Source organism: Lissotriton helveticus, chromosome 2_2 (assembly GCF_964261635.1).
Source record: "Lissotriton helveticus chromosome 2_2, aLisHel1.1, whole genome shotgun sequence".
Lineage (NCBI taxonomy): Eukaryota > Metazoa > Chordata > Amphibia > Caudata > Salamandridae > Lissotriton > Lissotriton helveticus.
Window position 1 is genome coordinate 188,447,734 of NC_136060.1, and position 17,186 is coordinate 188,464,919.

Consider the following 17,186-nt stretch of genomic DNA (forward strand, 5'->3'; position numbering starts at 1 on the left):
TTCCTGTTGGAGAAGGGCCAGATGATCCCCCAACATTCGATGGTACTGACGTGGCATGGCTGGGGGTGTAGTCTTGATGGGAGGGAGCAGCCCCTTCGGACTATCTGCAAAACCCACCTGTCCGACGTGAAGGTACACCAGTGGGGAAGGTGATGGCGAACCCTGCCACCCACTGGCGTGTGATGAGCCTGAAAGGTCAGACTAGGAGGGTTTGGAGGCTGCTGCAGAGGTGGTGGACTGGCCTGCCCGCTGGCCCCCAGAACCACGGTGGTGGTTCCCACATCCCTGGCCGCACTGCAGCTGAACAGCTTGCACCGGCCTGTGGCCCTGGAAGGAACATGAGGCGGCACGCCTTCCGTAGCTATGAAAGGAGAGAAAAGCAGACTGTGCAAGTGTGTGGTGGAGAGGCCCAAGGACTTGGCCATAGCCCGAGAGTCCTTGAAGCGCTCTAGTGCACCGTCTGTCTGGTCGCCGAACAGGCGACGGCCATCAAAGTGCATGTCCGTCAGGGTGTTCTGGACATCCCCAGACAAGCCAGTTGACCTAAGCCAGATGTAGCGTTGAAGGGCTACAGACGTTGAATTCGTCCTACCCAGCATGTCGACGGTGACCTGTCCACAGCGGATGGTAAACTTCACTGCTTCTCTCCCCTCAGTGACTGCACGGAAGAGGATGGCCCAGGCCTCCTCTGGGCACTGGGGAAGCACCTGCGCTACCGTATCCCACACAGAGTGGGTGTAACGGCCCAACAGACATGCAGTGTTTACCGACTGCAGTCCCAAGCTGGAGGAAGAAAACATTTTCTTCCCAAGGTGGTCCAGCTTTTTGGATTCCCTATGGGGTGGTGCGTCAGTGAATGCGCCTTTGGACATGGAGGCTTGGACGACCATATATCTTTATGTCAAGTGTCAAGCCTCTGTCATCCTTGACAATGAGTGCTTCAACCTTGACAAGGAATTGGAGTGCAGTCGCATGAGGGAAGATCTGCAAGTTTGGGAGTGGAGGACAGTCTTGATCACACCTGGGGATGATGAGAATGATGGTGACGACTCTCTCGCCCTTGTGGTAGAGCCAAATGTACTCACTCTTCTTCCCCCATTTCGCTCCAAGGTACCCTCAGTTTCAAGCCTTGAAGCCTCCTGTAAGGAAACAACAGAGTAGCTCTGTGCATTTTTATGAAGTGCCAGTCTGTAAGGGATTGATGCCCACATCATGCTCTTCCTTCCAGGACTTCTTGCTCTCCACAAGAAAGCGATACAAAAGGGGGTGGTGATGGACGGAGCATCTGAACCAATCAAACACTCACACCCAGTCAACAGATCTGGGTTTGATCCATCACCGTTCTTTAGCCCACTCTGCCACCCCAGTTCAGACATGGCCATATGCAAATCAGTCTGACCCTGTGCCTCATGGGATCAGTCCAGCCCGAACTAACAAGCCATGCCTTCCCTGGACCAGATTCAAGCTTCCTAGGACCGGTTTCTGGCATTCCAGCCGTCTTCAGCCAGGCTTGCTTGAATCCAGTGGCAAAGTGAGCAAGGGACTCACGTCTGAGAATACCCTGCCAACTTATGGCGAACAAAGCGATACAAAAGGGGGTGGTGATCAGCGATACAAAAGGGGGTGGTGATAAGCGATACAAAAGGGGGTGGTGATACAAAAGGGGGTGGTGATGGACGGAGCATCTGAACCAATCAAACACTCACACCCAGTCAAAAGATCTGGGTTTAATCCATACAAAAGGGGGTGGTGATGGACGGAGCATCTGACAAAAGGGGGTGGGGATGGACGGAGCATCTGACAAAAGGGGGTGGTGATGGACGGAGCATCTGGCAAAAGGGGGTGGTGATGGACGGAGCATCTGACAAAAGGGGGTGGTGATGGACGGAGCATCTGACAAAAGGGGGTGGTGATTGACGGAGAATCTGACAAAAGGGGGTGGTGATGGACGGAGCATCTGACAAAAGGGGGTGGTGATGGACGGAGCAGAGTGGGCTAAAGAGCGGTGATGGATTAAACCCAGATCTTTCGATTGATTCAGATGCTCCGTCCATCACCACCCCCTTTTGTACCGCTCCACAAGAAAAGCATTTTATTGAGGACAGATGGCATAGTGAATCAGGAAACAGGCTTACGAGAGGTAACAACTTGAAAAAAAATTGAGGTAAAAAGGCATCTAGCTTAAAAAAAAGTAGTTCTAACAAATAAGATGCAAACGGCAAGAAAAATGTAGCTTTTCAATGCAAAAATAGCCATATGAAAGGCTGCTGCCTTCGGCCATCCTTGTTAGTGAGCCAAAAAAACGCATTTTCTGCCTAACTCTGTAGAGCATGACGGGAAGTTGAGGCCTCAGGAATTCTTAAAGATGTAGTATCAGTTTCAAAGCTTATGTCAGTCTACTTCTTCCCTTTATTTCTCGGTTTTAAAAAACTGGAAAGAAATACTGGCGTTTTCAAGTAAATATACTTTATGGCTTGATTTGACCAACTGGTTTCATCATTTAAAACCAGAAAAACCTTTTTAAAAATGCAGCCTATGAATGCATAATTCTTTTGTCTCTATTTTCAAATTAAAATAAAATATATTGGAAAAAAGTGTTCCATGGATCCTAAATACCCATTGAGATACTCAAAACAGTTAACAGATGGATGAAAGAATCCTAACAGGGAGAAAAAAATGTCAACTTTATAAGACAGATACTTCCAAAAATTAAAAGAAAATGTAATGTGCCTACACCGTAGAAGAATGCTTAAAGATACTTACGGTTATGATACAGTAAGGGAGATTGTTTTTACATCCCGGACAAAGAAGTTCACATTCTGGCAATTGGAATCCACAAAATGGACAAGGTGCTGTAGCTTCTTCTGCCTCTGACGTATCAGGCCGTCTACAAGGAAAGTACATTAATGTTTATGTTGGGGAAAAAACTTTTTTTGCAGAGTAAATTTGATTTATATATGAAATTAAGCCAATAAAGGTTTAATTTATCATCCAATGATGATCAGAATGTGAACTAATCTTCCATTTGCCTGAGCTTGCGACAGAATGTCAGCAATGGTTGAAACACGCTTTTACCATTTATGTTAGGTGGTACAAACTACTAATAGAAAAAGCATCTTTCAGGTGCGCCTGAAACAAATGAACCTGCAATGTCCTGTTCTTAAATCACAGTGCTGTCTACGTCTCACCTTAACTATGATGCATCTTTCTGAACAGACTGAAAACAGAGGAGCTGAACATAGGCCGGTTAAGCACTCACATTTCCCTTTGTTTTGGTTAAATGCCATGATGGAGATGGACTACAAACTTTAGAATGATCTATGCAGATCTCTCGCACAGCCAGCTATAGTGGTAGGATTTGTGGAGCTCAGACAAAACAAGAGGTTGTCAGTTTGACCATATCAGCTATGCGGTGGTATAAATGAAAAGGGAGGGAAACTGATGTGCAATGACCTCTAGAACCCTATATCTCCTCTGCATGTCAAAAGCCAGACAAGAATATCCAGTCCCCCTATTGTGCTGGTCCTATTGGAGAGGGTTTGTGTGATGGATCGTAGAGGCCAGGGTTGAACTTGACTGTTTTAATTCTGTACAGAGACTTCCTTTGACACTGCTGGGTGGTATCGGTGGGAGTGAGGGCCATATGGGATTCTTCTTTTTTGGCTTTGGTGTACTGACTGTGTTCGACAATGGGATTTGCTGCCTCTGTTATGTCTGGGGCTGGGCGGGATGGTATTTTCTCTCCTGGTGATTTCTCCATCAGTTTGCTTATAAGTCTGCTTTACCTCTCTTAGTACCATGGTGGGGAACATCTGTTCGCGGCGGGGGGGAGGGGAGTCCGGGAGCTCGCATTGGGTCGTAAGATATTCCTCCTCCGTCTTTTCCCTTCCTTGGGGTGTAGTTTAGGGGGCGACAGGCACACTGCTAGTGGGGTTAGGTCGTAGCCATCCACAGGGGTGCAGGGTGGGGGGTTGTGGTTTTTTTTTTTTTTTCCTTTCTTTTGTTCTATGACCTATCTTTTCCCTTTTCCCCTCTCCACAAGAGATGTGGCATATTCTCCTGAGCCTGTTGTTATGCATATTCGGGTGTCGAGTGTCTAATTTTATATCCTGTATCCTTGGTGGGCAGATTCTGATAATGTTTGCTTATGATTATTTGTCTTGTATTGTTTTGACCCAGCTTCGGCTGGTATTGATGCTTTCCAGAGGCCTACAATTGGATTGTATTTCTTTATTCATCTGCCCGTTCGCCACTGTAATATGTTATACCAATGATACCCGAAATGTACATTTCTACTCTTGTGTTATAATTAATAAAAATATATTAAAAAAAAGAATATCCAGTCCCCAAGTGTCATAGCCAAATGAAGTGCTGACACCAAAGGTTAAGCAAGACATATCAATTAAGTAAATTAAGTAATTTAAATTCATTAATCTCAGTCACTCACACACCCTTATTAGATCACACTATCAGGAGTACATAACAGAGCAGTATATATCCACAAAGATGGGTGCTGAAATAAATGGCAAATAGTCACCCTCACAAAACATTGTTATGGTTAAAAACATGAATTGAGTAATCACACCAGCAGTAAAATCACAAAAATAAACAGACTCCATAACTATAAGAAATGTTCAATATAACCCTGACCCATAATACAAGTGTCTTCTGGTATTTTCTTATTGTACGGTGCACCATGTCACACATAAGAAAATAAAAGGAAAAACGTCAGCAGAGACTGTACAATGTAATACAGGAACAGGAAGTAATCAGGAAAGGCAGAAGAATGGGTGATGAGAATGTTTGAGGACAAATGGGACAAAACAAGTGGGGGAACATCCTCTTACAAAGATAGTTTCTTATCAAATAGTACATCTAGAGAAGCTTCACCTTGTCCCCTACAGCCCTAAATGACTTGGGAGCCTTCAGGTTCCAAGTTCAACTGCAGTCAGGCACCATCAGATTAAAGTCAGCTTTTCCAAAGGTCATGCTCTGTCCACAGCATGACCTTTGTTCAGTGACTCCAGAAAGGTTTATACCTGAACAAAGACAGAGGGTTTCCCCTCCTTTACCTCTCAAACAGGCAACCTTTTGCACACCACTACACCTTTTCATGTGAGGGGTGAGGGATGGTGCAGGATGGTGCTCATTATCGGATGGGTCCGAATTGAGCATATAGGTCTGCCCGGGGTAGAAGAGGCGATTTGCAGCGAAGAGCAAAATTATCCTGCATTTGGGTTCCTGGTGTTCAATGATCACGCCAGGTGGCTCACAATCAGGGTGATGCCCTGACGTTCCGACCACTCTAACAGGTGTGGAGCCTCCTGGCACAGGACCCAGGACTCCTCTGTGCCCTGCCTATTGCAGTACCACGTGGCAGTGCTGTTGTCTGAGAGAATTTGTACCAGCCTCCCCTTGATTGATAGTAGGAAGGCCATCAATGGCAGATGAGTGGCTTGTAACTCCAACAGATTGATAAGTGTCAATGTTCCGATGCAGTCCAATGTCCTCTGATCTTCACCTCTCCCAGATGAGCTCCTCAAACCAGCAGTGATGCATCCATCACCACTGGCAGATCTAGGTGGGGATAGGAGAAGGATCTGCCGCTGATCAGGTTGTGGTCGAGCAGCCACCACTGCAGAGCTTATGGTGTCTTCACTGAAACCTGGATGACATCCGACAGGTTTCCTTGGTCATAGGCCCACTAAGACTTCAGATTTCACTGCCCAGCCCGCATATGCCACCTAGCGAAGTGGACAAGCAAAATAAGTGTGGCCAACATGCCAAGAAGCCTGAGAGCTGCTCTCACCACGATCCCACACTGAGGCAGAAACATGGGATCATAGCCCAAATGTCCTGGATTCACTGCAATGCATTAAAGTCTTTGAACTGCACCATTGTCTAGAACAGCTCCTCTAACAGGAAGCCTCTGTGAAGGAATCAGGTGTGACTTTGGCACATTGATCAAGAACTCAAACAATGCCAGGAGGTTTGCCATTGTCTGGAGGTGGTCTACTCCTGACTGTGGACAGCCTGCTTTCAACAGCCAGTTGTTGAAGTAGGAGATAAATGGCACCCTTGACCTCTGAAAATGGGTGGTGACCAACACCATTATTTTAGGGAACGCCTGAGGGGGCTGGTAAGGTCGAAGGGGAACATGGCAAACTGAAAATGCTCTTAGCCTACATTGAAACACAAGTAAAATCTGTAGGCCTGAAGGACAGACACATGAAAATACGTGTCCTTCAGGTCTAAGGCTACCATCCAGTCGCCCAGAAATAGGGCAGCCAGAATGTGGGCTAGTGTGAGCATTTTCAATTTGTCCTTCTAAAGGAAGGAATTGAGAGAGCGTATATTTAAATTAGAACAAAGGGCACCATCCATCGGCAGCACAAGGAAACAGAGGAAGTAATAACCCATCCTGATTAGGTAGGTTGCTAATCTGAAAGCTGCTGTGATGTGGGCACAAGTTGTAGTGGGTCAGAAGGAAAAGGAAGGGCATAGTCATGCCGTCAATTTGAAGGACCCAACAGTCGGATGTGATGGACTACCACCCTGGGAGAAAATGTCAGTTTCTCCCTTCCACAGGCTGGTTGTGCGCCAGTAAAGGCAAACAAAAGCGGATAACCCAGAGGAGGGGGATTGGGAAGATCGGTGCCTCTGGTGAACTGCACATTGTCTACAGTAGCCTTGGAAAGACCGAAACTGATGAGGGAAAATGAACTGTATGGCATAAGTCAAAAGATCTAACAAGCATACTGTGCCCTGGCATTACTTGAAGCTCTCCAGGCCAGCATGAGTTTTTTTGCAAAAAAGGGAAGCTCCATCAAAAGGCATATCCATAAGTGCTGCCCACACATCTTCTGACTAATGATGACCATTTCGCCTAAACAATTGGAAGTATCCAGGCCAGCCCAAATCATGTAATCCGCGGCATCCTACCATCTTGAATGGTTTGTGCTAAGGAGACTCTAATCTCTTCCAGGACCGTTGGCAAGATCTCGCTGGCCAAGTCCCAGAGGGCATGTGTATAATGGCCTAGCAGACAACTTGCGTTGACCAACCTCAAAGCTAGGCTGGCTGAAGAGAACGTTAATTTCCCCATCACATCAAACCTCTTAAAATTCCCGTCAGGGAGTTCATGGGGAACAAATTAAGATTCATCTTGCTGGTGGAAGCTTGTACCAGCATACTCTCAGGAGTAAGATTCTTTATAAGAAAATCAGGGTTGCCAGGTGCCGAGCCGTGGCATCTGGCCACCTGCCTTTTCACTGGTGGGCAAGTGCAAGGTTTAGACAAAGTGCTCAGAACAGTATCAGTTATGTCTTTTTTGAATGGTAGTAAGGGCTGAGTAGAAGCCGGCCCAGGCTGCAGTACTTCAGTAAGTACATGTATATTAAGCTCAGACTAAGAGAGTTGTATGCTCAGGGCATGAGCAGCATGTCTAATGACTACTGTTAGAAAGTGTCCTTTTTGTCATGGTCACCCCCCACTTTTTGCTCTAGATGCTGTCTTTATAGATCTGGAAGTGCAGTGGGGCTTGCTAACCAGGCCCAAGTGCCAGTGCTTTTTTCCCTTAAACTGTAACTGTGTATTGGCACATCCAATTGGCAAGGCACTTATCACTCCTTGTAAATCCCTTGTATATGGTACCAGTGGTACCCAGGGCAAGGGTGATAAGAGGGGTCACCAGGGCTGCAGCACTTTATCATGCCACTCAGTGTGACCTGAGTAAACGTTTGCCTGCCGGTTTGCCATTGTAGCTCTGCACAAGCAGTCTGTCTGCTCAAGAAGAGCTCTGCACACACCAGGTGCTGCAGAGCCACACCACTACCTTAATATAAGCAAGTGACTCTAAAGGTTGTCCTCATAAGCCCAGGAAGTAGAGTTCATTATATTGAAGGTGTGGATATATATGTTCATACATATATATATATCCCTACAGTAACCCTGTAAACCAAGGTTTACTGTAAGTGACCAGCGGTCCACAGAGTAACATGGGCTGGCTACAGGATGCTAGCCTGCTCCAATATGATACCACTGAATTGTGTCTGTTTGGTATAAAACACCGTGCTTTTTCACCCCCAACATGTTTTTTGTGTCGAGGGTGATCTGGCATGCACAGTAGTGCCACCCTGTGTGGGTGCCCCCGTCAGGATACAAAGATCCAGTGCCTTGGCGGGCTTCCCCAAGCCGTTTGCCGCCAAGACAAGAGTCTGACCTCCTGGTGGGATGTGCCAGCACTTCCCCAGGATGGAGGCAAAGGTCTTCGCTGGAAGGAGGTCACACCTCCTCCCTCCCAGGATGGCTAGTGTTTACAGTCATCAAGGCAGTGAGCCTAAAAGGCTTTCACCGCCCTTAATGTGTAATTACCTTGTTCACCACTCGAGGACAAAGACCTTCCTGTGTCGGTAGCTCAGGCAGGAGGGGAAATTAGTTATTAGGGAGGCGTACACCTCCAAAAGGCTAGCCACACATTTAGGTGTGGGCTGGGAGGTCTGTGCAGCCAAGAAGGGTTCTTCCCTTTTGGGAGACCCTGAAATAGAGTATTCTGGGTAGCACAGTGATGTACATTTACAGGGTGTTGCCACTACAGGGGTGGGTTAGCCGCAGGACCAGTAGCCCATTGGCCACTGTCCCTCACATCATTAACACCACCTAAACTAAGATTTAAGGGGCTCCTCTGAAACCAGAACCTCAGTTCTAATTTGGAATCAGAGAAGAGGCACAGAGAAGACGCTGTCACCGAGAACAAGTCTTTGGAACCAAAAAGCTAGTGGAGAAAGTGATGACAGTTCTGTGGTAGTTCTTTGAATCTGACTGTTCAGGAACCAGGTGCAAAGAAGTGGAGTCAGAGCTCGACCTCGGTCACGGTCGAGATGGATTCGGCTGGGGGTCGGACACCAGTGTCAGCAGAGGACCTTTCTCTAGCACAAGCGATGTTGGTAAGGGCGTAAACAAAGAAGGAACAAGTGCAGTTCCTGGAGTCCGAATATAAGTCGGCACCTGAGTCAGTGCGATACCCAAGGTGGGTTACAGGGGCTGGGATTGCACAGAGGATGGATCCACTGGCGGCAATCTGTCTGGAGGCCCCTGAGGATTCTGGGGCAAGAAGGCGTGTCAGAGAGAGCTAGAAGTGCCAAAGAAATGCTGCAAGACCTCCTTAAAGGCCTTGACCTGCTGGGGTGCTGCTGATAGCCCAGGGGACTTGGGGAGCATCGGGGTCAACAGTGAGATTGGTTTCTTAATCTGTGATTGGGAGCAAGATCGAGTGGTACCTTGACCCTCTCACGACTTCTCTTTAGATAGAGAGTGGCAGGATGGGTCGGGTTGTTCTTCGATATGGACTTTGACTTACCAGATGACCTTGCTGAGGAACTATTGTGGGATCAACCTTGACAGCAGGAATGGTCCGCACACCCGATTTAGAGTGGGAGCAGGACTTACATGGCTACTTTCAATGTTCGGTAACATACAGCTTCGAGTCATGGTCCCAGATCACCTTAGGCCGCATGAGGGCACACTCCTCACATGACTTGGAGTTGTGCACAAGCCCAAACACCAGATGCCCATCTTGTGCTTGCCCATCACCAACATTTGTTTCTGACAGTCACACCTTGGTTTGAACCCTGCAGTTTTAGGTGGAGACATTGTTCGTTTCAACACTGAAATTCAGTTTGTAAACCTCAAACAAAAGTAAAAGGGCGGGGTTGTGAACAACCGCCCAAGATGGCGATTGCAGGTTAAGTGCGCTCCTGTCTGCAGCTTGGAAAATACTCTTCATCTGTGGTGAGCAGCTCACTATCCGTGAGGCCCCAAGGCATTGGAGACCAAAGAGTGATGGGCCTGGCAGAGGTGAAGGGGGAAGTGTGCTTCCTCAGGTGAGCTCCTCACAAAGCGCACACTCGATGGTATGAGGTGAGTGACCTGGTGGAGAGCGGAGCAACGGGAGACAATTGCAGTTCACCCTCCTGCGGGCGACCAGATGGGCATTGCAGTGAGCGCAGAGTTGCAGGCTGAGCCGCTCATGTCCTATCAAGTAGCGGCACCGAGGTCGGCACTTTAAGAAAAGGAGGGATGGCCCAACCAGCGGTCCTGGCTGTATGGGAGGAAATTTGGACTTGACGCTAGATTCAGACTGGTACTGAGCATTGCATGAGCATCTTGCCACACCTCTTGGGCAACCTGCTGTTGGGGGTGACTGCGATGGGGCCTATTTTTCTGGCTGTCCGCTGCGGCGCACCATTGCCCAGGGCTTTGCCCATAACCCTGCTTCCTTCACATAGATCGGTTGAGTGCTAGCGTATTTCATCTTGCTGACCCCATGTGCCTAGAAGGCATGACAAGGGGGCCCTAGATGACTTGTCTCTCCTTATGCCCTCTGAGCAGATTGTGGACCTCTACATCAGACAGAGGACAGCCTGTCTGTGCCGAACCCACTCCTCTGGCGTGGCATCAGTAGAGGAGTGCACAGTGCCTGGCTGTCCCCAATGCATCAACGGATTTCCTCGGACTCTGAGACACAGAAATTGGTGGTGACAGGGGGTGTAGAACACTCCCGCGACACCCTTCCTGGCTAAGTGTCAGTGCACCTCCCAACTGCCAAGGGGAAGCATATGGTGGGGAGTGCGACCATCCAGCATAATCGAGGACCCATAGTAGATGTGACATTGAAGGGGTGTCTGGGTGATTTGGAGCAGTCAAGCTCCCCGGCTGAACTGCAGATAAACTCAATCCTGTACTAATGGCCATTAACAACATCAGAACTGCACTGGAACACAAATAGAAATTATGGCCCTGGACCTGGGAGTCCTCTCTGAAGACCAGAGCAAGCTGTGGAAGAGGGTGCGGTACTGAAGCTAAGTTCCTTGTTCATCTGATAGAGTCTTCTCGCTGCAGATTCCTTACCTTTGAATTAGATACCCATGCCATACCATACGGGCGGTGGTTCCGTACCAATACCTCAAACTAGAAAGTCCTGTAGGACTGAATGGGCAATATGCCCATCCTGCGGACATGGCTGTCTAGGCAGTAGTGCTTGGCAAACGTTTGCAAAGATGCCTACGTTGCTGCCTGACAGATGTTTATGACTGGGACACCCCAAGCCAAGGCCGTAGTTGTAGCCTTTCCCCTGGTGGAATGTGCCCTTAATCCCTCAGGGGGCTGCTTCTTCGCCAGGGGATAGTAGATCTTAATGTAGAGAACGACCTAGCGAGATATGGTCATTTTCTGCACTGCCCTTCCCTTCTTCGCTCCCAAGTACCCCACAAAGAGTTGGTCGCCCACCCAGAACTCTTTTGTGCGGTCAAGGTAGAACAAATACTCTCTTTTTGGGTCCAATTGGTGGAGACACTCCTCCTCTATAGAGGCATGTGGGGAGCAAAGGTGGTGGGCAATGTGATGAATTGACCTAGATGGAATTGTGTCACGCCCTTTGGTAAAAAGGTAGCCCGTGTGCAGAGCACCCCTTTGTCTGGAGAAGACATCAGGTAGGGAGGCGTGCAAGGTAATACCTGCAACTCACTCACCCTCCAGGCAGATGTAATCACCACTAGAAAGGCTCTGTTGATGGTCAGCTGCTGAAGGGGACAGGTATGTAAAGGCTCAAAGGGAGCACATATTGGATAGGTGAGGCCAAATTAAGGTCCCACTGTGGCATAACAAAGGGGGTGGGTGGAAACAACTGAGCCAACCCTTTTAAAAACCTATGTACAATTGGAGACTTAAAGAGAGAGGGTTAGTCTGGCAGCTGCAAAAAAGCGGATAGAGTAGAAAGAATAACCCTTGGGAGTTTCCAGAGCCCTGCTTGGCAAGGGTTAGGATGAATAAAAGGGCAGTGGAAAGTGAAGCAGAAAGAGGGTCAATAGACCTTTCTGTACAGTATAATACACATTTCTGCCATCAGCAGGCATATACCATCTTAGTGGAAGGACGCCTGGCTGCCAAAATAACATTACAGACTTCGGGTGGAAGGTCAAAAGCCATCAACTGCCGCTGCTCAATCTCCATGAATGGAGGCGCAGAGTTTACAGGATCAGGTGTAGAACCCTTCCATGCTGCTGCGATAGAAGGTCCTCCCAAGAGGAAGCTCATTTTCAAAAGCTCTGGATACCAGACTCTACTCCCCAATCCAGAGCCACAAGGATGACTTGGGCCCGGTCGTTTCTGATCTTCTTTTGAACCCTGGGCAGGAGTGATATGGGCGGAAAGGCGTAGAGGAGGACTGAGCTCCACTCGCGTCGAAAGGTGTGGCCGAGGGATAGCCCAACTGCTGAAAGAGACCTTGTACCCCCTCCGACTGGCGACGCCATTCGTGATCCGCTAGGCACCGATGGCTGAGTTTGTCCACCCTGGCGTTCAGAGTAACTGCCAAGTGTGAATGCCCTGCCGTTCCAGCCATGTCCAGAGATGCAAGGCCTCTCGACAAAGGTACCACATGGCGGTGGTGTTGTCAATGAACACCTGCACTAACCTCCCCTTGACAGAGGGAAGAAATGCTTTAAACGCCAACTGAGTCTCTCTTTGCTCCAACAAATTTATTTGGAGCCCTGACTCCACCAGAGACCAGTGTCCCCTGACCTCTACCTCTCCCAGATGGCCGCCCCATCCCAGAAGTGACGCATCTGCCACAACTGTGAGATCTGGTTGGGGAAGAGAGAGGGGTCTGCCGTTGACCCAATCGTGGTTCATTAACCACCACAGCAGATCTTTTGCAGTTCCTTCCGAGATCTGAACCACGTCGGTGAGATTTCCTCAATGCTGTGCCCATTGGAACTTTCAGTTCCACTGCAGAGCCTGCATATGCCACCTGGTGTGCTTTACCAACAGGATGCAGGAGGCCATGAGGCCCAACAGCCTCAGAGTCAGTTTCACCAAAATCCAGGATAGAGGCTCAAACATCGGAATCATAACCTGAATATCCTGGACTTGCTGCTCCGGAGAACAGCTCAGATGAAAGGGAGTGTCTGAGAAGGAGTCAGGTGTCACTTTGGCACGTTGATAGAGAATCCCAGCGAATGCATGAGGTCCTTAATAAGCTTTGCCAAAAAGGTACAACTAGAGATTTTTGCTTTCAGAAGATTTTACAACGACATGGGTAAAGGGGGGAACCAGTCTATTTCGTGGTGTTAAACACTTATTTTGTACGCTTGTTAACTGTAACTGGATGCAATACATCGGAAAAGAGGACCAAACTCTGAAACACCTGAAGGCACAATATTCAATTTCGCTATTTCTTGTCTGACTTTATTCACTTTAGTCGAAAAATATCTCAACAGGTCTCTGAAAGGAGTAATGTTACTTCCGTACATAATTCCCAATCAAACTGAATAGGTAATTTTTTTTTACATAATTAATGAAAATATTTTACCAAAGTAAGAATTTCTGAAGACTTTCTTTTTTTCTAGCCTAGTAAAGTTCATATATGTTTGTGTTTTTGACCACAATAGCATGATTTTGTAGTCGCATCACAGTTCTTTATCCATTTTCTTTTCAACTTAAACAGTAAAGATTTTGATTTTTGAGTTAGGAAATAAAACATTTACATTTCAAAAACTTTAATATGGGGCTGAAGCATTTAAAAGTGTATTTTGGAAATACTGAAGAAAATTTACTAGTCCACTCTTTCTGGTGATTGGCATTAAAAGAACCTATGGAGAGAACAAATTCTGCGTAAAGTGAAAAAAGTCTTCATCAGATTATTTCTCCCATGTATGATTTTGATAGGATAAGGAAGTATCAGACACCTTCTTCTTTGCATTACCTAAGTCTAAAATTTCAAAGAAGAACATTTTGTGCTCAGACCACGAAATGATATGAAAGGAACTTATCTTAGGCCTGAAAGGAAAACTAAAACTCAAATCTAGAGTGTGGCTACCATTATGGATGGCAGCAACTACTCTTTGCTTAAGGTTTAAAGAGGCCATAGTCTCAAACAAACCAAGAACAAAGGGATAATTTGCATCTTCTCTACAATCATTAAAATCCCGTAAACCAACCAGTTCCTTAAATTTAGTAATATTGGCAGCCAAAATTTCATTTAACCATGTAAAAGTCCTACTGAGCAGTTAGGAGTGTGATAAACTTAAATGATTCCTATTTTAGAATGAAAATAGGAAAAGAAAGCACAGACATTTCTATGCCTGGGGGTTGCGTGCAAGTACTTACTTCAAAAGGAAGTTTCTGAGTCAAAAACCACAGCTATTTCTCTACCTTTTATTAGATTTCAATCCTGTTTAAGTTTCACAATGTATCAGTTATAAGAAGTGCTTGCAGTTTCTTTTCTTGAATGGTCACATTTAGAAGTTGGGAATCGGCCAGAGCCGAACCATCATTATTAAAGCCAGCAGTAAGGACGGGTCAGTTTTTATTTGCATGCACCTGCCACCCATGTTAGGACCATATTTTCCCTCCTAATTGCTGGTGAAGCCTCATCATTAAGGGGATAATCGGGACAGAACAACCAAAGAAGGGACTTACCAAATAGGTTTGTATTGAGGAAACCCCAGTAAATAGCAAACACCACCTCTGATCACCTAGGCTGCAATAGGCACAGACAGGCTTGCTTTAAGCATGCATCTGGCAAGCCAATGGCCGCCCATGGGCATATGAGCAGTGACCAATACTAAATGGCATGTAGTTGCCCATCTCAAGGCAATCAGGGTAATGGCCATCCTTGTCTAAGCTATGTCAGGCACAGATAACAATAGGCAAACATAAGGTATACTGATAAATAAAACAATCAATATAATAAAGATAACACAAGAAGAAGCATATGGCTAGGTACTACCAATCAAGGGTTACAAAGGAAAACTATATATAACAACGAAAAGAAAACTAAATAAAAGAAAAGCACAGGTGGATCAGTCATACCTCCTAGGAGAAATGACACGCCACAAACCGAGCTAATGGAATGGTCAGTGCAGGGTTAAATGACAGATGCATAAGCTCTCACAACAGGTTTTATAATTTTCTGCAATGATGGGTGAACAAACTAATAGGGCTGAACAGCTAGCAGGAGTAATTGACGCTAAGTTGAACAAGGCAGCTGTCCATCGGCTAGAATAGAGATGCCATCAACAAAGTCAAAATAAGTTTCAAATCGTAATGAGGAACAATAAATATGTAAGAGAACAAGTAAAGCAAACCTTTCACAAAGTGCCACACTAGTGACGATCTAAACAGGGAAGGTTGATCAGGCAGACACCATCAGGGCCTACTCAGGGAGGGACAATATAATCTTAATAACATCAGAAAGGGATTGATATTGTCTGACTAGAACTAATGAAAGAAATTAGTCTGCAGCCTTTTCAGGAAGGCAAAAGTACTCAGACAGACACCATTAAAAATACAGGTGTGCAGCCAAAGCATTTGGGAATTGGGGTGGATTGGGGACCATTATGCAGCAAAAGTAGATCCACTCAAGAAAGGGGTGGCCAAATACTGAGTACTGACATATCAGTGTACAGATCCACCTTGCCTAGACTATGGGTGATTAGAATCGGCTGTCTTATATCCTCCAGCAACGTATGCAGGACTTTTGACAGAAGCAATGCATACAGCAAGCCCTGACACTAGTCGAACCTGAAGGCACCCCACAGCAAACCATTCAAAGGGAATTCTATGGCACAGAACCAAGGACATGTTTTACTCTAAGCAGTGTGTGAAGAAATCCACAAAAGGAAACCCAAACGTACAAAATATATCCGTTTGTCACCTCATGGTGTAGTTTCCACTTATGTACACAAGAGACGTGCAACTGAGAGCATCTGTCCTCACATTGACAGAGACGGCTAAGTGACTGGGAAGAGTTTCCGTTGTACAGCTGAATTGTTACCTTCACACTACCCTGCCTGCTCATATAAAGGGCAGTGGCGGTGCCATCTGACAGAATCATCTGGATAGATGAGCATCCCAGTCCAATAAGAAGACATCTGTGGCCAGAGGTGCATGAGCTAGCAGAGAGCTGAATGGGCGGCCCCTTAGAAAGTTGGAGTGGTACGATGCTATTAAGAACGATACATTGACTATTGGCACCATCATTTAAAACTGACTCAATTTTCTGTGCTCTCACACAGTTGCAGGATGGGGAGGGGATGTTTTCGCTCTTCATTTATTTTCGCTCCTTCCCGTGCAGAGTAAGCAGGAACATGTTGTGTTGGATGAGCGCTGGGTCATTTTCAGGGCAGAGATTGTTGTTTGCCAGAGAAACTTTCGGAATGTACAGCTCTATCTCGGAGTCAAAATACATGGGCCTGGCCAGCTTCTGTCTTGATCCTGACATAGACCAGTAAGGTCAGCTCGGTTTTCGTACCAGAAGAAAGGGAGCGAGGTGTCTAGAAACTTCTCCGCAGGTCAAGTAAAAGGTATTAAAGGCAGGAAATCTTAACGATCAGACAGGAGCCTGCTGTGGAGCAGATGTGGTGACACAGGGAAGTTTGAGGGTCCCGATCAAGACTTCCCCCTGGCTTTCAAGGGCTTCTACAGCAGAGTTGGCAAGAATGTTGAACACTCTTTTGAAGATGTATTATTTTTATTTACTTCATGAATATAAGGTACAAGTTTCTCTGCTCCATGTATATATGCCATTTGTTATGTTGTTTTTGTGCCTAAGGTACGTGATATTTGGGAATTTGCATTAACCAATATATTTTGCCTTCCTTCGAAAAGTGTTGAGTTAATAAATACACATATTTTATTTTAAATGCACCTGAATCTGTTTTCTTGCCTCATCTTGAGAGTGCTGAGTCCTTTTTGTACATGTGTCATTTAAAGGTGCAGTGATACATTTGCCTCCTCTTGCGAGGGCTGAGTTTAGGTGTGTCCTATTGCTTCAAATCAAAAGCAATACAAGGGGTCCATCCACCAGTGCAGAGACTAATGCACGTACTGAAAGACCTGTACCTGAGCAAAATACTTCTTTGGCGTTGCTATTGCCCCAACAGACACCACTGGAGGGCTTTCAGCCACAATCAGGTGTGGGGAACCTATACTATGAAAACAAACTAACAGGTGCAAGACCTGTAGGACCTAGATCCAAGTTTGAGGAAGGTACATTGAGATCATCGTCCGAATATCCACCATATTCTGATGAAAAACGATGACCCCGGACGGGTCGAACGTTCCTAAAATGGTCAATTTCGATGAAATTTTAACATTTAATTTTTTGACTGTGAATTACTGTTGGA

The 17,186-nt window shown here is 46.4% G+C and overlaps 1 protein-coding gene across 2 annotated transcripts in view; it reads right to left on the reverse strand.

Annotated features, from left to right (window-relative positions):
• Window positions 1-17,186, reverse strand: part of WDR19 (WD repeat domain 19) — a 740,406-nt gene that overhangs the window by 76,635 nt on the left and 646,585 nt on the right. For both annotated transcript variants that reach the window (XM_078678329.1, XM_078678328.1), the window contains one exon: window positions 2,764-2,887. In XM_078678329.1, the coding sequence (XP_078534455.1) occupies window positions 2,764-2,887 (124 nt within the window). The remainder of the gene's footprint in view (window positions 1-2,763; window positions 2,888-17,186) is intronic.